At 40.3% G+C, this 23289-nt stretch overlaps 1 protein-coding gene across 3 annotated transcripts in view; it reads right to left on the reverse strand.

Annotated features, from left to right (window-relative positions):
• Positions 1 to 23289, reverse strand: part of LOC137301515 (calcium-binding tyrosine phosphorylation-regulated protein-like) — a 163230-nt gene that overhangs the window by 137449 nt on the left and 2492 nt on the right. For all 3 annotated transcript variants that reach the window (XM_067971043.1, XM_067971045.1, XM_067971044.1), the window contains exons 2-6: positions 21043 to 21113; positions 14314 to 14403; positions 11141 to 11239; positions 8344 to 8787; positions 8136 to 8257 (exon numbers count right to left, since the gene is read on the reverse strand). In XM_067971043.1, the coding sequence (XP_067827144.1) occupies positions 8136 to 8257; positions 8344 to 8787; positions 11141 to 11239; positions 14314 to 14403; positions 21043 to 21113 (826 nt within the window). The remainder of the gene's footprint in view (positions 1 to 8135; positions 8258 to 8343; positions 8788 to 11140; positions 11240 to 14313; positions 14404 to 21042; positions 21114 to 23289) is intronic.

Below are 23289 nucleotides of genomic sequence, written 5' to 3' on the forward strand. Positions count from 1 at the left end.
TTTAAGAGGTGCAGGCTGCCTTTAAGAAGCGCAAGCCACTCGCAATATCGGGACCCCCTGTTAATGTAGGCAGCCAATCAACAGAGCAGGTAGAGCTGGCTGCACGCAGCAATCATTTAAAACAGCAGGCAGCACGAATGTAATGTGCAACGACCGGATGCAGGTTTATCGCGTCCCGCGATCCTCGTGCCCATTTTCAGGGGTTATCCAATTTAATGCCCCACACCTTTAGCCATGAATTGATTTCCCTAATCCTCCTGTCTGCCCCTATTCTAGTACATGGCCAGAGAAGTAATCCTGAGATTGTCACCTGTGAAGTTCTGCTCGTTATCTTGTTTCCTAATCTCCTAAATTAATTTTTGCAGGATTTCAGGCCTGCTTTACCTACATCATGGGATCAAATATGGAACACATTGACTGGTTGCTCTCCCTCCCCTTGCAAAATCTTTTCCAGTCCACGCAATATGTCCATTACCCGAACCCCTGGGAGGCAAAAAATTATCTGGAATTATCAGTCTGAACTGTAAAGAATTACATCAGCCCCTCTAAATATTGAATCCTCTATCACTTATGCATTTCTGGTAGTGTTGCTAATCGCCCCTTCTTGAGCCATCTCTCATTTGTTGGTGCCATTGATATTTATTGGATGGCCCTGCCCAGAGTCCTCATTTTCTCCGCAGGCAGCTACAGCTTCAAATCTGTTTGAAAGCATAAGTTGCTCTGGATCCTGCTGCTCTACCTTTCCTTTCTGCCTTTCCCATCCCACCACAGAGAGCCAGCCATCTTTCCTCCTCCACTGCCTGCTCCCTATTTCTCATCATTGTGACTACCCGCTCAAACTCTCACTCCAGAAACTGCTCTCCCTCCCTCGTGTGTTGGATTGTCTCCATCCCCTTCTCAAGTTCTGAGATTTTGAACTCGAGCAATGGACTTGATGACACGTCCCACAGACGTGTTTGCCCAGGTTAATACCTGGTGCGCGAAACTCCCACATCTTGCAGGGCTGACACATCACTGTCCCTTCCTGTGCTGCCATTTTTAGGTTTATTCATTTATTCTATTTTAAAATTTATATTACTTATGTATAATATCAGTTAATCTACTTAGCACCTCCTTCCCCCTCTGCACCAAATTTCCACTCTCACCAAATTCCCATTATAGAAAATCGTACTCTCACTCCCTGAAGGAAAATTAAAACAGCAACAAGACTGATGATTGTTAAAGTTCTGGGACAAAGGCTGTGGTACATTTTGGGGGTTTCTCTACTCTTTTTAACTCTATTTTTGACTCCCATGTTTCACACTACTCTTGCAGGTGAGCCCTAGTTCCCTATGTCCTAGGGAGTGTTTTCACTTGTCCAGATATCTAGGTAAATTCATAGCATTCCAAGGTAAAGAGCAACAGTAACCCATTTACATTATTTTAAATGGTTTATCACCAGTGTTAAAATAAAACAGATAGAAAAATCCAGGACAAAGAACCTTCATTAGTTTGTTTCAACTACAGAATAACACTACAATAGATGCTATCTACCAAATTTATTAAACACTAAATAAATAGGTGAATAGTGGCAGTAATACAACATATCCATTTACACTAGTTATTAAGCCTTGCTAATTCGTTGACTAATAGAAAATAGTAGTTTGTGACTGCTTTCTGTTTCTCGCCATCTACAGAATCTTTCTGGCTTATATGTTTTTAAAGGCTTCAGACAGACTCCCCACTTTGAAAGTGACAGGCTAAGAAATACCTTAACAATGCCTGGGACCCAGTAAATTTAAATGACTGGTATGACTTTTTAATTTTAGACAATCAAAAATATATTTAAACAAATCGCACAAAATATTTGCATTTGAATTGAATAGCTTGGCTCCTCCATTGGACTTCTGGTCAACAATGACAAAATCAGTAACAATTATATCAAAATGAATTGGAATATTCCTTTGTCAGTAAAGATGATTTTAACCCCTTATGTAGTTGACAGAATTAATGAAGTTCATACCAAGCTGAATCTTAGACAAAAGTGCTTTCTTTTTCAGTTAGAATAAGGTCACAAGGAAGATATCACATTAGCTGTAGGATAAGTCCAAGATAGATCCACACAGTGTGGAGGCACATGCAAGCCTTTATGCTGCCAACAACAAAAGAGGGGGTGAAGACACAAGGCCCATAGTATAAGACACCACCAAAGGATGAAAAGAGTAGAAGAGAAGATGAGGTAAACCAGGAAACAATGGTTCAGTGATTGGGTTTTAAAAGCCTGAAAATCACAGATGTTCTATAGTTTTGAGATCATGGAAATGAATAGGTCAGAGCAGGAGACAGAATCTTGATTTCATAACTGAGAAGTTAGAAGGGAGAAAAGTGTGAGGAAGAACCAAATCTGTGAAAGAAGTTAAAGAAAATCTAAATAAACAGATCTCAGCACGAACCTAGCTGTAGTAACAACAGCATCAGTTTGCAACCCAACAATGAAACGTTTCCTATGAGGTGGGAAACATTGGCAACAATATTAATAGATGTTTGCACAAAATCTGATCAAAGGCCCTCACCACCAGCTTCAAGAAATACTCAGAATGCATAATTAACTTTGCAAGCAACTACGCAAAGACAATTAAATCTGATAATCATACCAATCAATCAATAAAACCATGCTACACATGTGCACATAGTTGGCCAGTTATTTAAAACAAGGATGAGGACAGACAGAACAAGACTGAGAACGAGACAAAAACTTTGGAGAATTAATCAATTGGTCCTCCATAAAGTTTTTTTTACAGAAATGAAAATAGAGTGAGGTGAAAGCTCACACAGGCATATATTGGGAACAATGAAGACTTTTTATTATATACTTGATACATCCTGGGGATCTATAGATTGACAGCAGCAGAAAATTGCTCGCTTTCTTTCTCTTTTTTTACATTTTTAAGATTACTTTTGCATCTGTAACAAAGTGTGACTTTCTGATATTTGACGTTTGAAGCATGATGGACTCAAAACTTTATTTATTATATGGATTTCAGAAAAGCTACAGCCCATCAGCATGTGCTCATTACTTTGTTATTCCCAGAATTACTGATTTACAAAAAAAAAACAAAAAAGAACTTGCCATCTTTGAAATACTACAGAGTAAAGTATGAGTTTGAGAAATGTCTAGATTTGCTCCATTTACCCAGCACATAAATTCAGATTTTAATGTTAGCGTTCCTTCATTGGCCGTGCCACCATGTCCAACATCCTACATAATTTTATTAATAATCCTAAAAGTTTAGCTATTTCTCTTTAAATATTTGTTGCTGCTTCCCATCTCCTAATTTTGTCAAACATGATAAGGGTAGATTCTGCGTGCATATAGTTCGATCCGGCTGGTTAGGACAAGAGGAGGGAGGTGGAATAGGGCAGAATCAGGGAATCCCGTCATCCAACTGGGATTACCATTGACAGCAAGTGACAAAAAAAATCATTAGAGACATGGTTTGATGCGGACATCTATGAAAATTGTTGCACCCAGCATGAGTCTGTTACACTTTGTTATAGATGTAAGCAATCTTCAAAAGAAAAGAGAGAAAGAAAACCAGTCATTTCATGCTGGCTTCTTCTGATCTGGAGCCAAAAATTTAGAAGTAGCTACAACTGCCTTCCAATGACCTTAGGAGATTACAAGATTTTGCTAAACATTATAATCACCTGGATTTACCTACTTAGACCACTTCCCTGAAGGGAGTATTTGAGCAATGTCATGTGGGGGATAAGCCAAGTTAAGTGCAGCTCAACTTTAGCAACTAAACACCACAACTACCCTAACTTCAAACCATTAGTCAACAATGCCACAGAAGACCTACTGGTCTTCTTAATAAGTAAACTGTGAATCAATATCTAAAGTAGAATAGCAAAAATCATTCCAACTTACGATAGTGCAATGAAACATCACATATATGCCATTTGCTATGATCATTTATCCGCCTCTGGCCTAACTTCATTGCCCATTCAGAGTAGGAATCATGAATAGTCACCTTTTTAATACAAACTTACATAGTGCACTGTTCTATTCTTAAAAATGTGATTCAATTATAACAGTGTACTATAACTGTTTGCCTACACAACAGTAATTGCACTTCAAGGTAATTCATTGTATGTGAAGCATTTTGGGATGTTTCTGTGAGACATGATAAGGCACTATAGAAATGCAAGTTCTTGCTTCCTCAAACAGAAGCTGCTTTACTGTGATGATGTTGCAAATCAGAATTTATTACTGATCTTTTCCACCAGAAGTCATGGATTAACCTCCCACTATCTGTTTGTAAGAAAAGCACTATACAAACTTCTGCATTATTATAAACCTTAGCACTATACAAGCTTTCTACATTATTGTAAACCTTATGTTAAAGTAATACACGTTAGTTAGTTGTGAACAAAGGGGTTGCTGTCTTTGTCAAAACAAGCTTTCTACGACTTTGTGAAAGAGAAGGCTCCTTTGGCAATTAAGCACCCGGCGCCATCCTTGCTCATTAGTTAGGAAGGGGAGTCGTCCTTAGCTATGTTATGCTTTGCTTGAAGATGAAGGTTACTGCTATCCTAGAAGCCACTAATCATTCAGGAGGTGGTAGCATCACCGCACAGGGGAGTGACCCAGAGGTATGTCATACTTGGAGTTGAAGAAAAGGGCTCATCAATGGAGGGTTTTTAGTGGCTGTAGGAATCAGAAAAGAGTGTTGCTATGCCAAATGTTAGGAGGAAGGGAGCAAGACTGATAGCCCTCCCTTTTGAGGCAGAGGAGATGATTGATGGGAAGCTTATACAGACATACAGAGCTTATTGTCTTTAAAACATATATAAGGTGCTTTTCGGTAACTAAGCAGAACGTTCTCGGAGCAAGGCTGGCGCCCATAGATCAGGCTGCCAAAGACACATTTTGGGGTCTAAGGTTACGTGGACTATAAGCCAGGCTGTATCAGTCTAACCAGCATACTTAATTGTACTCTTGAATTTTAAACATCTTTGTTACTTGTTATAACTTCTTAATAAAGCTATTATACTTTGGAACCAATAGCTTCACGGCCTTTATTGAGGACAAGAACAGTTCAAGTAAAAGACATATTGGGATATATATTTTTACTTAAACTGCCCGCTTACAGGTTGTATTGGGATCACATAGAAACAGCTCCACTTTGTGAATATTTTCCAACCAGGAAGCCATAGCTTAAAAGACTTCAAAAATGGCAGACAAGACCCACAGCATGTTTTCAAAGTAAGTCTATTATTTTCTAAGGGCTTTCTAGTGCACCTTGTTGAGAAAGTATTAAAATGTTATAACCAATGTAAGTGCCTAATTTTAAGATGATTTAGTGCTGCTTGATAGCACGATATCTGTTGACTGCTAGACTGAGCCCAGGTTGGCCATGAATCCTCAGTGAAAAGAGTTTGTGAAGATTGGATCTTTGCCTCTAAGAGTTGGATCATAGCACAAAACTGTCAACAAATCATTGGCACTAAAACAATCTCTCATAGAGAATATTAGGAAGGGAAATGAGTTGATACTGTGAAGGATGCTCTTTTGAAGAAGGGATTAAGGGTGGACGAAGCTTTATTCTGCCTCTGACCATGCTATAATGATGCTAGCAGTATGTTAATCTACAAAATTAGCATCCCTCATTTTAATGATTGCAAATGCTACATTTCCGTGTCTCAGCGTTTTAAATTCATATTTACTCAGATGCGGTCTCCAATAATGCAATCTCTTTTTAGGAGACGCTATTCTTCAATTATAAATTGTGTTTATAGTAAGTTCATCAATTGTGCAGGCAAGTGTGATAGAACGAGTTAACTCAGCAGTATCTATTCCAAATGCAGCATTTGAAAATAAAGCATTCCAGCTGGAACCCATACTTTTCAACTTGATGGAAAGCAGGTTAGAAAAAAATTTGGAAAAAGCTCAAGCCGTGTGTCAGCATTATCAGAGCTCCCAGGCACTATTTAAGCCCAAGCAGCACTTTTTGAAATTGTGCTGCATTAAAGAATGGAGAATAGAAAACTGATTGAAAGACTTAACCCTTCAAATTGGCCTACTGGTTCTCCATGCTCATGCCAGTAAAGGCAATCTATAAACAGCACGGAGTTACTAATGCTGGCCATAAACAAGTACACCCTTGCTCTCATGGTTGAGGGTACACTGTGACGCTCATTATTGGATTACTCTCAGTTGTTTTACGATTGGCAAGATAAGATATTCTTGTATATAGATATCCAACATCTATCAATTCAGCACCTATCAGCACAGTGGCAAACTTTCAATTAATTAAGAGGCCTTCTATATTTCTTGAATGGAATTCATATCCCCGAATCCCTATTCTATTTATCGCACAGGTTTAAAACCACATTGGGATGATGGTTCTTACCAATTCCTTAGTTACATATGGAGAATTTTTTTTTCTTTGCTTAAGTTAATATGTAATTAACACATTTTAGTCAAATTTATTTTAGCAGTTAGACTGACTAGAACAAAAAAAAATCATGACCTGCTGTTCTAATCGTACTGTATTTTCATACCTTTTTTAATGAATGCAGTATAGGGTAGAAATTACAGTTGCCAACATTATTGTATGAATATTTTAACAGATTCATTCCAAATTCCTCTCTGCACGACTTTAATAGAGGTATTATCCCATGTAAAGTAAAATGGAGATGCTAGCCCATTATTTTAAAAAGATAAATGCCTCTGTTAAAATAGCAGAGTGTAACTTGGTATAAGCACAATTAATGTTGATATGATAACATCTCTGATATTGATTTCTACTGTTACCCATTTACTATTTAAAAATCTTGCATGAGGTGCACGTCCTGTCCAAAAAACCTTACTTCCCGTTGTCCTGAAGTCTCTCTCCCAACTCCATTGTTCTCTTGTGTAATATATTATACATCGTCTATACATCTACACCTGGCCAGCAATTTGGAGTACTAAGGCTACATGCAGTCCAGGACATCCAGTTATGGTCCACTTTAAACTCTGGAGAGGAAAGTGCCCATGCTGGATGGTACTGCTCACTTCTACATGTAGAGGTGGACGGCTCCCGGTCCTGCTCACTCTAAAGTTCTCACCCAGTCAGCACAGGCTGACTCTGAGTGCTTCTTCTTTATCCTCAACCAATTGGTGCTGACCAGCGTTGATGGGAGTTATACTGGTCCAGGATAAAATGGACAAGACTGAACATAGTGTCTGTAGATCCAGGCTGAATGCACAGACAAATCTTTCAGGAAGCCATGTCACAGAGAATGATGGACACCATTTACAAGGTGAGTAACACCTGCTGTACAAGGAAGCTCAGTTTTCTCAACCAAACTTTTTTCTACTGAACAAACATCTATGATGCAAGGGAAGGGATAGGTCTTCAGGGCAATATCCTTGATGTCAAGGTATGATAGGGTATATTTTCTGTTTCAGTACATGGAGTGCACCCACACTTCATGGTTTACCATCCATTAAAATGGATGGGTGAAAATCACAGTCTGGGGTGATGCCAATTTCCCGATATGCACTAAAGCGGAAAATCTACCCTCATTATGGCAAAACATCTTAAAAGGTGTATCATACCTGGCAATTTTTTTCCCCTTCTGACTCGTCAGCCGAGCTTACTCCACCAACATGTAGATGATGCGGATGATGAAGAAAGCCCTCACTTCTGTGAGACAGACGATTATTACATCCAACAGTCGTGGTATTTCAATTCATGCTATGTTTTTTAAACTCATTCTTCAAATTCCAAAACCCTTATTCTATGTCTAGTCGATTCAATGTAAACTGGAATGTCAAAAGTATACTCGCTGAAGAAATGCACTGAACTTTTTTAAATTTTTTTAATTTTAAATGGTTATACATTCGAAAATCGAAATACTTTAAAAATTAAAATGATTCTATTACTATCTCTGTTAAAAAACCCTTACTGGAGTAGATTTTTTGTATCGCTCTAGGGTCCAGTGTTTGAAACATTCATGTTTGGCATTTTTAGCACAAAACAAAACTAGCAGTACATTTTAAATAGTCGTATGAACTAAAAGTACTGTAAGATGCAGCAATAGAAAACATAGGAAGTAATGAACTCTCATGTTTGTCTGCTGAACCACTGGATTACAGAACTCACTGATCTGGGCTTGAAGACATTTCATCTTTCAGTTTCTTCCTCGTCCTGTAACCTCTGTATGTTGCCTGTATGATCACAGCAGCTTGCTCTTTATTTGAGCTTGTTGTGTCCTCCTGCTTCTCCTTAAAACAAAAAAAAATCTTTAAAATTAGAAAACTGAAAAGACAATTTAATCCTTCTTTGAGGAATAAGTTCAACGGTTATTTACCAACACAAGCGGTTCCTCTGGGGTTTGAATTTGTTCTATTTCTTCTCCTGTTGCTACTGCTTCGATTGTCACAGAGGCTGTATCTTCTTTTGGACCTTCTTCTGGTGCTGCTTCAACCATCAGAGGGGCTGTATCTTCTTTTGGACCTTCTTCTGGTGCTGCTTCAACCATCAGAGGGGCTGTATCTTCTTTTGGAGCTTCTGCTTGTGCTGTTTCAATCATCAGAGGGGCTGTATCTTCTTTTGGACCTTCTCCTGGTGCTGCTTCAATCATCAGAGGGGCTGTAACTTCTTTTGGAGTTTCTGCTGGTGCTGCTTCAATCATCAGAGGGGCTGTAACTTCTTTTGGAGCTTCTGCTGGTTCTTCAGTCATCGGAACGGCTGTTTCATCCACTGCACCTTCTGCTGGTGCCTCCTTTGGGCTCAAGGCATCTATTTCCGCGTCCTGTGAAAAACAAGTGGATTATTATTTTAACTTTAGTACAATTATAAGGCATTGTGAAAGCTAATTTAAATGAAAAATAATCAACTCTCGCTCATCTGAACCAAGAGTCACTCACCTAGGCTTACAAATGTCACCTGATTTAGTGTTAATTCACTCCTACAAATAAGTGTAGCTCCATGGGGGAAGATTATAGTCTGTTTGCGATGTGGAACAAAATGATAAATCGGTTCTTTATAAATGGGTTTATAATTTATCTCACTCTTTTTGATCACAAATCACATCCCTACCATTTCCTTATATTAAGATAGAAACAGGAGTAGACCATTCAGCCCCTCCAGCCTGCTCCACCATTCAATTAGATCATGGCTGATCTGTACCTCAACTCCGTTTACCCACCTTAGCTCCATTTCCCTTGATACCCTTACTTAACAAACATCTATCTATCTCAGTCTTGAAAGCTCTAATTGTCCCAGCATCCACAGCCTTTTGCGGGAGATAACTCCAGATTCCTACTACCATTTTTGTGTGAAAAAGTGATTCCTTACTTCCTACTAAATGGCCTAACTCTAATTTTAAGATTATGCCCTCTCATTCTTGATTCCCCCATCAGAGGAAATAGTTTCTCTGTATCTACCCTATCAAATCCTTTTAAAATTTTAAACACCTTGATCAGATCACCCCTCAATCTTCCATACTCAACGGAATACTAGCCGCGTTTATGCAATCTGTCCTCATAATTTAACACTCTAAGCCCTGGTGTCACTCTGGTGAATCTGCGCTGCACTCCCTTCCAAGGCCAATATATCCTTCCTGAGGTGTGGTGCCCAAAACTGAACCCAGTTCTCCAGATGGGGTCTGACCAAGGCTCTATACAACTGAAGCATAACTTCCTCCCCATTGTAATCCAGCCCCTTTGAAATAAAGGTCAACATTTCATTAGCCTTTTTGATTGCTTTTTGTACCTAGTTTTAATGATTTGTGTACTTGGACTCCCAAATCTCTTTGCTCCTCTACAGTTCCCAGTCCCTCACCATTTAGAAAATACTCCAATTTATCTTTCTTAGGTCCAAAATGGATAACACTTCATACTTACCCACGTTAAACTCTATCTGCCATAGTTTTGCCCACTCACTTAATCTGTCTATGTCCCTTTGCAACTTCCCACTCCTATCTGCACTACTTACTGTCCCTCCTAATTTAGTGTCATCTGCAAACTTGGATATACAACTCTCTATTCCTTCATCCAAGTCATTAATAAATATGGTAAAAAGTTGAGGCCCCAGAATAGATCCCTGGGGATCACCATTTGTCACAATCTACCAATCTGACGACAGCTCTAAGAACTAGTAACACTACAGGTTACTGGATCAGATACAAAACCTTGTCCGTCACCTTCTGTCAGTCATGATCATTTGGGCAAAAGAACATGTTGTTTTGTGAGCCAATGTTACTTTAGCAAAATATGCCCCTCATTCCTTTTACCCTTTTTTGTTTATTTTCTTCTATTAACAATGGCGGTTACTGCCTCTACTTCCTTGGAAAGGCTCTTCCCGATGACTCTGTAGCTGGAATTTTCCAACCATTGATATTTTAACACTGGTGGTAATTGGAGACTGCTGGTGTTAAAGTAACATCAATCAGAAAATCTAAGCAAGTGAGTTCATTCAATGACAGCTGAGCCATAAAGACTAGGATGGTCCCAGGTACCATCTCTGATGTGTGCTGACTTAGCTGGTCTCAGATGGGATCATAGAAGGGATCCCATCATTGGCCTTAACTCCATTGATTTATAAAGCAGAGAAATCAGCAGGTTCTTATTCTTGAACACTACGTGGAGGTCACTTCTGGAACTATGCATCTTTGAAGGCCAGGTAAAGGCAGGATTGGGCTCAGCTGTGATGTTCCTGTAGTTGAATGAGCTGCTGGTATTCATTGTCAAGACTCACAAAAGTAACTGAAAGAAGAAAGGAGAAGCAGAAAAGTGGCAGAGAAATATTCACTTGCAGAAGCACTAGGGATATGCACATGGAGTAGTTTCAAATATGAAGTAAGTTAGAATTGTAGATACATGCCTGGGGTTTTCCCCGTTTCTACAGGGTTTTTGCAGATCTTCCACTGAAGTTATGGTGGGAGATGGGGAAAACGCCATAGAAATTCTACCCCATACTGAGCACCCATTTGTCACGTACATAAGTACACATCCCTTAACATGCCGGTTGGTCCCAAACACCAAACCAATGAAAATTTGAGCAATGTTAAAGGTCAGGTCAACCATTCTTTAAATTATTGTTGGATAAAAGGTATTTTACCGCTACAGTCCTTCCTTTCTTGCTCAGTAATCTTTGTACTTTACCTCCAGCATCATAGAAATAGTCATTTTGGAGATGGATGTAAAATGCATCGGCTTCTTTACACACTTCTTTTGTGTACCCTCACGGCTTTCTGACATGCCCTGAAAAAATAAGTGGATAATTATTAGAGTAATACTATACGATTGTAGAAATCATGGAGGTCCTGTGTTCTTTAAAGCAGGAATCAAAAAATATTACTGCTGCAAAGTCAGTTGTGACTCAAGAACTCTAGTTGTGACCTCCAAGCCATTGGTCCAGAAACTTAAAAGTGGGAAGTAACAGCATGAAGTATCAAATAAATCATGTTGGGAAAATAACAGTAAAACACAGCAATTAGCACAGAGGTGCCTAAAACAATGCTACAAGCATAAACTACCCAAAAACAGACACTGTTCCCTCCTTGCCGAGGAAGTAGCAAGATTTCTTTGTGGTTAAGGTGGTTCAAAGGTTACGTGCCAAGCGATGGAAATTCTGAACGAAGTCAACTCTCCATGACAGATTTGGTAATCTGATATCTGAAGAAGGCTGGTCCGCAGTACTCCACAGCACTGCTGATGATCAACTGGACAGCCTGCCTCACTCGTGGAGCCTAAAGGAGCAGATCCATCACTGAGGGCTGACATTCTGCCCGCTTGGACTCCAGACAACCCCGCAGGTCAAAGCCCTAATCCTAAGTTTGTCCTACTGGAAACTTGATCCTGCTCTGGGAAGTGTATGGTTTGAGTTGGTTAAACTCCCAGCACCTAAGCTCTCCAGACTTGGGTAAATAAGAATTATCCCTATGTGGAGAGAGAGCGTGCAATTCATATTAGGCAAACTGAAATCCTACACATTTCTTAGTAGCTTGAAAAGGAGACTGTTAAACAGAGCGATGGGTTTCGGTGTGTGTCAGACAGAGCGATGGGTTTCGGTGTGTGTCAGACAGAGCGATGGGTTTCGGTGTGTGTCAGACAGAGCGATGGGTTTCGGTGTGTGTCAGACAGAGCGATGGGTTTCGGTGTGTGTCAGACAGAGCGATGGGTTTCGGTGTGTGTCAGACAGAGCGATGGGTTTCGGTGTGTGTCAGACAGAGCGATGGGTTTCGGCGTGTGTCAGACAGAGCGATGGGTTTCGGTGTGTGTCAGACAGAGCGATGGGTTTCGGTGTGTGTCAGACAGAGCGATGGGTTTCGGTGTGCGTCAGACAGAGCTATGGGTTTCGGTGTGCGTCAGACAGAGCGATGGGTTTCGGTGTGTGTCAGACAGAGCGATGGGTTTCGGTGTGCGTCAGACAGAGCGATGGGTTTCGGTGTGTGTCAGACAGAGCGATGGGTTTCGGTGTGTGTCAGACAGAGCGATGGGTTTCGGTGTGTGTCAGACAGAGCTATGGGTTTCGGTGTGTGTCAGACAGAGCTATGGGTTTCGGTGTGCGTCAGACAGAGCGATGGGTTTCGGTGTGTGTCACGACAGAGCGATGGATTTTTGCATGCGTCATAAAGAGCGATGGGGTTCTGTGTGTGTCAGACAGAGTGACGGGTTTCTGTGTGTGTCAGACAGAGTAATGGGTTTCTGTGTGTGTCAGACAGAGCGATGGGTTTCTGTGTGTGTCAGACAGAGCGATGGGTTTCTGTGTGTGTCAGACAGAGTAATGGGTTTCTGTGTGTGTCAGACAGAGCGATGGGTTTCTGTATGTGTCAGACAGAGCGATGGGTTTCCACAAAGGTCAGACACTTGGCTGACCAAAAAAAGTTCCTAACTTATATAATAATGCCAATGTGCCAGTGTATTCTCCTGTAAGTGCCATCTAACAAAATTGTACAGTGATTTTACAAAATATTTTTTTTTTATTTTCCTTAAAAATACATTCAACATGTAAACTGTAGAAGACACAACAGTGGAAACAGTTTAGTACAGGATGTTGTTTATACTACAAGTCTACATAGAAACTAACCACTTAACATAATTACAGTGGAACCGAGTTTATGTGCTATAATGAAAGGGATCACCCAATAAATAATGAAAACTGGTGGATAATCAAGAGTCCCTAAATGACGTTGTTGACTGACTGCAGCTTTGAACTTGGAATTCTCTGCCTCTCTCCACCCATCCAACTCAGTACTCCCCAGCTACACTTCTTTGATCTTATCAGAAGATCAGCTGACACCAATCCCTTGCTCGTCCAACAGCTGGAGTCATAGATGTGTGGACGCAGCTGTGAGCTGGCCAATCAACTGATGGTAGAAATATTGCAGCACAAGCACATAGGACCTATAGCAGTGAGTGCTGCTGAGAATTAGCACTCGCTTTTCCTGCTCCTGGGTAATTAAGAAGGGGGATAATCAAGGTTTTTTTTCCTATTTAAATAGAGAGGGTTGAGATACAGTGCACTGATTTTTCAAAATGGCATCCAACAATGGCCGAGAACTACCAACCATGTGATAGATATTGTGAATACATTTGGTGAAGATGTACCAAAATCCTCTCCCATCTCTAGCCTCCAAACTCTCACTGGGGGTAACTTGAACTTTGGGCGATGTGTAAAATGGGTAATATCGAATTAGCCACCCATTAATCACCTCAGCTGATCTTCCTTTCCATTGAAGGCAACAGAAGGGAAAATTGGGCGAGGTGTATAATGGGCGGTCAATTCAATATCGCCCATTTTACACATCGCCCAAAGTTCAAATTACCCCCACTATCTAGCTTTCTGTCTCTCTATTTTATCATTACCATCACAGTCAGTGCTTTTCTGAACACCACTCTTTTGTTCCTCCTGTGCTGCAGATACACTATTCCTACAGTCTTCCTCCTCCCTGCATACTCATTGTGTTGAAATCAAGGCTCGTTACACATTCTCCTACTGCCACTCATTCTTTTCCAGGACCACAAACTGCAGAACTCCTTATATCCCTCAGCCTTTCATTCCTTCTACAGTCTTCAGGCTTTTAAAAACCAAATTTGGTGTTACCTAATCTCTACCTCTTCATTTTTCTCTTCTAGTGTTTTCAACTCTGCTAATATTCTACACGATGGGCCTCAGCCCTCCAGCTATGGAGTGTTATGATTTCGATTTTGTTATAAGGGTCACAACACTTAACAATGGATTTTGCTTACTTTGCTTCTAAAATCTAAAAGTAAAAGAAAATACAATTGCGCTCGCTTATAATTACCAATAAGTTGCAACTAGGGGCACTTACTGTTATAATTGCATCTACGTCTTTTTCTTTGTACGCTGTATCAATCGTCTCAGGGGGAGCTTTATCTTCAGGTGTGGTTGTTCGTTTCTCCTGCAAAAAGAAAGTGGATAGTTATCTTGAACATACAGTGCAGGACTTGGAGATCAAAGCAGTTGTGTTGCTTGAAGGATAATTCTTATAGTTTGCCTTTGAGTTTAAATGAACTGATTAGTAGTTATTCAAAACTTACTTAAAGAAAGTAAAGAATGACTTGTGTTTATATAGCGCCTTATCATGTCTCTCAGAAACATCTCAAAGCACTTCCCATACAATGAATTTCCCATTTATAGAGTTAGTTGAGGGAACAATGTTGGCCACAACACTAGTTAAACCCTTCTCCTTCACCAAATCGTGCCATGGGATTCTCAATGTGCAGCTGAACAGGCAGACAGCATCTCAGTTTAGCATCTCATCTAAAAGATGATACCTCCAAAAATGCAGAACTCTCCCAGTATTGCACTGGAGTATCAGCCTAGTTTATGTGCTCAAGTCTTGGAGTGGGGCTTGAACTTAACCTGCTGAGTCATAGGTGAGAGTGCAGCCTACTTAGCCAAGCTGACATTTAAGGTTTTAGCTTCTATAGTGATGCCATTTCTTCTGGTGCATCAGTGAGAACAGCCATTGTGATTTCAAGATGTTCTCACTGCACTTTTATTCCTGTGTTTTCCCCTGTACTTCCTAGATTTTGTTTTTGCTGCATAACTCAAGTATCCATGATGTGGAGATGCAGGTGATGGACTGGGGTGGACAAATGTAAGGAGTCGCACAACACCAGGTTATAGTCCAACAGCTTTATTTGAAATCACAAGCTTTCGGAGCTTTGCTCCTTCGTCAGGTGAAGTGACGAAGGAGCAAAGCTCCGAAAGCTTGTGATTTCAAATAAAGCTGTTGGACTATAACCTGGTGTTGTGCGACTCCTTACAAATAACTCAAGTATGCACACAACTTTTGATTGCCAGCTTCTGGCTTTGAACTTAACAGTACAAATTTTTGAGTCAGCTGGCTGAAAATTCTAAAATGTAAACCAGGCATCGAGAGCCTGTGTTTTTAAAATAGAAATCCATTCTTACCATTTTGGTTCTGTTTCTCACGATATGGTGGCATTAACTACTGTGAAAGATTTCAATGAACAGCAAAACAACTATCAGAACTCAAACTATGATCCACATTCTCCTAATATGTCCCTATCCTGCCTCTGGTCCAATTTGGACTTGGCAAAAGGTGGCAGCCCCAAACACACCAAGAAAAAGTACAGAAACAATTTCACTATTGTTTGGGGTTTTACTGGTGCACATAGGCTAAAGTAAGATCCATTGCAACAAATACATGATCAGTGTTTTACATTACAGCCACGCTTTTCTCATTTCTCTCTATTGTTCATTAGATTACATTTTTTTACTGTAAAATGTATAAATTCTCATTATTCAGGAGTCTTGCTTTTCTGAATTAAGTGATGTGCAAATCCTTCACCGTACAGGATCCGCTTATTACTGCAAGCTTCCTCATACTTTCCAATTGCAGTCATTTTTCTCATTCACCCTCCCAAACAAGCTGGCAATGAAGGAGATTAATGCCACATACTAAAAATAATGAATTAGATCAAAACACAAACCAAATTCATTGTCATCAAATGATAGTTTATTTTTGCATGTTTGATGCTCTTTAGTGCTGCATCAGGTGTGCACAGAGCAGCCTGGTGACGCTACCTGGCACACCATATGTTGTCACATGGAGTATTAGGATGCAGTTTTGTGCCAATGATTCCCCACATGGTGAGGTCCTGACTGCAGACTGAAGTCTAAACAATCCTTCGATTTCAACTTTGGAGGCTCTTACTAGATTGTGACACTTCTGTTTCAGTAGAATTGCCCAGTTAGTGCAGCACAGTGCCATGTGCTCTGGCTTGGTGAAAGGGGGGAGCTGAGATGAGAAAAACGAGTGAGGATTCAAATCTGACTGTTTCAAGAGTCTGATTTAAATTAAGCAAATTTACAGCTCATTTCAAAAGGGATATTCATAGTCCAAACCTTGTAATCAAACTGAAGTCAAGGTAAGGAAATTCATATAATTTGGGGATAATGGACTGTAATTAAAAATGATTGCAGAGTCAAAACAAATATGAATATGAAGTTATAATGCAAACTGTGCTTTGGAAACAGCAGTAATGCCAACAGACTCACAGTATTGGGTTTGATCTGCATTTTAACACTACATTTCATGGTACAGAAAATACAGTGTGAGGCATGTACTACTCTAAACAACACTGTACACTGTGGTGCCAATGTTATTGAGTAGTAAGGGACTTCAGACTTTATACAGTAGAATTTCTAGCAGATGAAGATGCTTTCAATGCAAACTCAATACAAATAAAGTTATAATGGGGCAGCCCTTTGAATTTCCTGCTTTTACACCCTATTTCTGCTAAATGCAAAGCACGCTTTTGTAAAGTGGCAGCCACCATGGTTTTCAGCTATCAAGACAGATCTCTTAAAGGTACATTGTTCTTTTTTTCCCTAGAACAATATATGGGGATTGCTTTTAATGCCCCTGCATCACAAAATTTCATACAACAGGACAAAGCAAATCAAAAAAGGCTTGCCAGGGAGATCAGAAGGCACCAGAGTTAGGTAGCCTGTACCCGTTATTATGCCACCAACTATATCTACAGGCCCATACTCAACTACCTGGGGAATGATGGAGGAGCTCTCCCTCCACAAGCTCAGATTCAGCAAGGAGGCAGTTGCTGAGCTGTGCCATTTGCTGCAAGGAGATTTGGCTAATTTCCACAATATGGCGGCACTGATAGTGGCAAAGTCACTACTGCCCTCAACTTGTACACATCCACTTCCTTCCAGAATAGCATAGGGATCATCTAGAATACTGGCCAATTTGCTGTCCAAAGTCAATTGACTGATGCATTGTTGCACATTTTCATCTCCTTTTCCATTGAATAACAACAGGGGCAGATCATGGCTGCCCAATTTCACCACATTATTGGGTTTCTTAAAATAGTCATTGATGGTACCCAGTTGACCATTCAGGCAGCAGGTTGCTGTTCCTTCTCTTGTAGTGCCACTTGCTTGTCTTTACCTGGGGACTGTGACACATTCTGTGCTACCTCCCCAAGATTACGAGCTACACTCTCCAGGGTGTACATAGCTGTGAGTGCTTGTGAACATTGGTGAGAGTGACATAGGGTGCTACGAGGTGCTGGATTGCTTAGGGGGTGCTGTCAGACTGCTCTGTTAAGCTTACAATAGCAGAAGAGGAAAGTCGGATCTAAAAAACTCCTTCAAGTAGAGGCACTATAATTTGTGATGTTTTTGTGGGCATCTGTATACCTGTGTATCACTGAGTAAGTAGAGGGACAAGACATAACAGGAGCACGATGGTACTAGCCCCAAGCTCAGTGAGGCCTTTGGCTATGTCCTCCCCTATTCCCTTGATGCTCTCATAGGCAAGGATGTCTAAGATGGCCTCCTCAAAAGGAGTCAAGTGGTTATTATTTTGAGGCTCTTCTCTAGCTTGTGTCGGTTTCCTTTTATATGTGTCACCTCGGAGAGAAGTCGTTTTTGACAGGTGTAAGCTTAAGGAGCCATATGATGATGGATATGTACCAACCTACATCCCATCCTATGTGTCAGTAACTGAACATGCATCATTGCAGTTAAAAGAATATTCTGTGTGAAGCCCCATTAAGATTTCAGGTCCTAATGTAAGTTGCAGCCTGTGTGTGTGCCATGCTGCGATATGGCAATGCATGCTAAGCATTCAAAAGGCTTTGGACACACTTTGCGGCAAGCATACTTGGAGTAGATACTTACTATGGGAAAATGTTGGGTGACGTTACTTTGTCACATTTCCTCAGGTCTGCTATCTCTATCCATATTTGGCGAGAGATCCTCTTGTATTGCAGAGAGCAGTCAATGTGTCATCTCCTGACAGACATTTTGATGGCTCTTCTCTGGGAAGGATACCCTTGAGTGCCTCCTCTGCCTCACTGCGTGCATCATAAAAGTTCCCGTGCACTAGCTGGAATCCATTGGATAGAAAGAGAATGAATCTTCAATCTCCTTCACTTCTGTTTATGCCAAATGGGAGCCCCTTAAATGGGTGCAGCGGTGTTTTAAACTTTCTGTTCAGTGTGTTCCACCATCCACAGGCACTGATTCAAACCAGGAATTTCTGGCAGGAATGACCATACACTACAAATAGGTGGCAACACACACAAAAATGGGAATTTTTACCTTTATAATTTGGCACCTTATGAAAGCAAGGATTGGGATACACAAAGAGGGAGGGACGAAGGGAGAAAGGAAAAATAGCAGAAAAATAGGAAAAAAACAAATCAAATATAGTTTTAGATTCTTAAAAAAAATGACCTAATTGGGATTATGTGACATAAAGTAGAGGCAAATAAAAGGGTAAAATAGAGATAACTGGAGTAAGAGTTTGCCAACCAAAGATAGGAGGGAAATAACATGATTTTAAGAACATACTCAAATAAAAAATATATTTTTATAGTCATGTGCTTTTTTAACTCAAAAGCCTTTAGTACCTGGCAAATGCTTAACGCTTTGTATGACATTTCTCTGTCTGCTATTTTAACACAGGCATTAACACATTTCTTTCATACTGGGTTAGCATCTCAACTAAAATAGCAGGCAGAGCAATGTCACATGAACACATTCAGCATGCATCCATTAACTTCTAGGCTAAAATGTTCTGTTCCAATCTAAATTACAACAAAATGTGAGCAAATCAGTTACAGTATTTACACAAATACAGTGGAGCCCTCTTGAGGCCAACTACAGTTTGTCAGTGCAACTGCAGTGATCATACATAGGTTGTATGGGCTAGGTCTAGTTATGTATGATGGGCTTGTTAAATAACAATAGCGCCAGAGTGCACAGCACTGATATTAAATAGCACAGCACCATCCACATACTCAAACCTTCCTTTCATCTTCCTTTAGGGCATTTTGATGTGAGAAACCCTGTCCACATGACTCCATCTTCTCTTGCACTATAGACAAGGGGAGTCACAGCCCCAAGTTTCAATCCATTTTGGCTGGAAAAACCCAGTATAAACTCTAACAAACCACTCCTTGTGACGATCTGAGGAAATAGTAAGATGGGAGTACAGTAAGTGTAGAATGCTGTTATGCTTTTGTCTTTTTATGCTAGTCATTCTCCTTGGGTTTAACATCATCAACTACTCCCATAAGTGAACTTGACCTCCCCTTAAAATCAGAGTGCATCCTGCCCAATATCTAGGTAAATGCAACAAGACCCAGCAATCAAACTGAGAACCCTTGTACTTTACTATTCTCCTTGAAACAACTAAAATCTTTCTCCTGCTTTAACCCTCAACATAAAACTGAGCCTTGAAACAGAATTGCTCAATTCTTACATGGCGAAACATTGGGTCTCATTACATTTACCCAGATAGTGGGCAGGTAAAGGCATACTCTGCTTCATGGGGAATGCAACGCCTTTGGCCTCTGCATTCAATAGACATTAACATATGAAACTCCCTATCGTTTAACAGGAACAAACTACATACACATGTTCATAGTATTCAGCAGAATACTACTGAAATAATGAGTATGACCTACAGCTTGCAGAATCAACTACCAGTAACCAAGTTTAACCTTGAGCTCCTTGACTAGCAAGAAAGGATCCAATAAATAATCCAATAAATAATCCACCACAGACAAAAGTGCTTAATTTTTGCACGGAAGTGGGAAAGGTCACATCAGTGATATCTCCAGTATCAGAACATCAAAACATCTTAAAATGTCCTTCCCCTTATAGAACAAGCATCACTCCTATTGTGTGCAGAGGATGGTACAATGAATAAGCAAAAGAACTGAAGTACCTATATCATGCATGCAGTCTAACATCTGATAATTCTACAATTGCACACAAAATACAGATCTTCTAAAATCCATGTTTCACCTTTCTTCCCCCAGTTCCCAGCCATCCCTATCACTGGGCTTCCTCCTGTCACCAGAATGTAAGACAGTTTTGCTCCCACCAACTCCAAGATGGAGTGTTCTGATACCGTATAATGCTCCACCTAGTAATCTGACCCAATTAATCTCATTCTATAAAGTCCCCACATTATATTGAATTACATAGAATTTACAGCACAGGAATAGGTCATTTGACCAAATTGATCTATGCCAGCGTTAATGCTCCAAGCGAGACTCCTCCCACCTTACTTCATCTAACCTATCAGCATATCCTCCTATTCCTTTCTTCCTCGTGTACTTATCTAGCTTCTCCTTAAGTGCATCTATGCTATTCACCTCAACTACTCCATGTGGTAGCAAGTTCTACATTCTAACCACTCTGCGTTTTGGATTCCCCCACAAGCAGAAACATTTTCTCTATTTCCACCCTATCAAACCCGTTCATAATTTTAAAGACAATTTAAAGGCTCCATTTCAAAACAATGATTCTCCAGTTGGCCAAAACCCAATGACTACTAGCCAGTTGAAGATGCAAAAGAGGTGTACACAGCTGTATAAGTGATGAGCTGAAGGCATTTAGAAATTAGTAGACGTGCCACTTATGGATTTCTACTGCACGCTCAAATTGAGTTTCACATATTCAGGAACCTGAAGGTTAACACCATCTCCCAGTGGTCATTGAATATTACCAGTCACTGAGTACAAGCACCTACCTTAAATATGTGGTTGTTGTAGAATCGATCCTCTAATTGTGCTGCCCAGTCTGCAGGGTCTATACCAGAGGCTGAAGTGAATAGGGGCAGGGAGGGAGAAGAAAAGAGAAGTGCATTGTGATGAAAAATATGGAAATAGTTACAGTACAGTGCATTCATTTGAAAATAGTGAAGCAAATTTAACCCTTTAAGAACTAAGTTAGCATTTTTGGTGCTTAAAAAAAAGCTTAATCTTATTATCTTAGCTATGCCTTTACTTTCCTCATTTTCATGTTACAACATTCGGCACAAGCTGCATAATTGTAAATGCTTGTCATAATATTAATATTTTATTTAATTCTCATAAGTGTGTACATTAATAATGGATTTACATTGCAGCTGTTAAAACATCCACAATTGCCCTGACAGTACTGTACATTATGCAAGTTACATGTTGTGACTGAACACTGCACTGCTTATAAAAACTGTAAGTTCATAAAATCATAGAATCTTACAGAACAGAATGAGGCCATTTGGCCCATCGTGCCTGTGCCAGCTCTTTGAAAGAGCTGTCTAATTTAGTCCCACATCCCAGCTTTTTCCCATAACCCTGCAAATTAGTCCTCTTTGAGTACATGTCCAATTGCCTTTTGAAAGTTCCTACAGAATCTGACTCCACCACCCTTTCAAATAGTGCATTCCAGATCTTAATAACCCTCTGTGTGAAAAAAATTCACATTTCCTCTAGTTCTTTTGCCAGTTATTTTGAATCTATGACCTCTAGTTACCGACCCACTTACCAGAGGAAACAGTTTCTCCCTACTTGCTCTATCATAATTTTGAATACCTCTTTTAGGTCTCCCCTTAACCGTCTCTGCTCTAAAGAGAACAATTCCAGCTTCTCCAATCTCTCCACATTACTGAAGTCCCTCATCCCTGGTATCATATCTGTAAACCTCCTCTGTACCCTCTCCAAGGCCTTGACATCCTTCTTAAAGTGTGATGCCCAGAATTGTACACAATGCTCCAGCTGAGGCCTAACCAGTGATTTGTAAACCTTTAGCATGACTTCCTTGCTTTTGTATTCAATGCCGCTATTTACAAGGCCAAGTATCCCATATGCTTTCTTAACCACCTAATCAACTTCAACGATTTGTGAATATGCACCCCCAGGCCTCTTTGCTCTCTTGCACCCCCCTCCAAATAGTACCATTTAGATTATACTGCCTCTCCATGTTGTTCCTCCCAAAGTGCATCACTTCACACTTATTCGCATTAAATTGCATTGGCCATGTGTCGCCGTTTCACCAGTCTGTCTCTGTCCTCCTGAAGTCTGTTATTATCCTGCTCATTATTTACTGCACTGCCAAGTTTTGTATCATCCACAAACTTCAAAATTGTACGCCCTATACCCAAGTCCAGGTCATTTATATATAACAAGAAAAGCAATGGTCCTAATACTGACCCCTGGGGGACCCCACCGCATACTTCTCTCCAGTCAGAAAAACATCTGTTCACTACTACGCTCTGCCTCCTATCCCTTAGCCAATTTCGTACCCAAGTTACCACCGTCCCTTTAACACATGTGCTTCAAATTTCCGAATAAGTCTGTTATGTGGCACTTTATCAAATGCCTTTTGAAAGTCCATATATACAACATCTACTGCACTACCTTCATCAAAACTTCATTAAGACTGAGATGAGGAGGAATTTCTTCACTCAGAGGGTAATGAATCTTTGGAATTCTCTACTCCAGAGGGCTGTGCATGCTGAGTCATTGAATATATTCAAGATGTGGAGATGCCGGTGATGGACTGGGGTTGACAATTGTAAACAATTTTACAACACCAAGTTATAGTCCAGCAATTTTATTTTTGCTGGACTATAACTTGGTGTTGTAAAATTGAATATATTCAAGGCTGAGATAGATAGATTTTTGGACTCTAGGGGAATCAAGGGATATGGGAATCGGGCTAGAAAGTGCAGTTGAGGTCGAAGATCAGCCATGACCTTATTGAATGGCGGAGCAGGCTCGAGTATGGCCTACTCGTGCTCCGATTTCTTATCTCTGTTACTTCATCAAAGAACTCAATCAGGTTAGTCAGACATGATCTGCCTTTAACAAATCCATGCTGGCTGTCCCTTATTAACCCATGCTTCTCCAAGTGAGAATTCATTTTGTCCTTGACAATTGTCTCTAGTAGTTTTCCCACCACTGACATTAGACTGATTGGCCTGTAGTTACCAAGTTTATCTTTCTCCCCTTTT

Source organism: Heptranchias perlo, chromosome 33 (genome assembly GCF_035084215.1).
Source record: "Heptranchias perlo isolate sHepPer1 chromosome 33, sHepPer1.hap1, whole genome shotgun sequence".
NCBI classification, from domain to species: Eukaryota; Metazoa; Chordata; class Chondrichthyes; order Hexanchiformes; family Hexanchidae; genus Heptranchias; species Heptranchias perlo.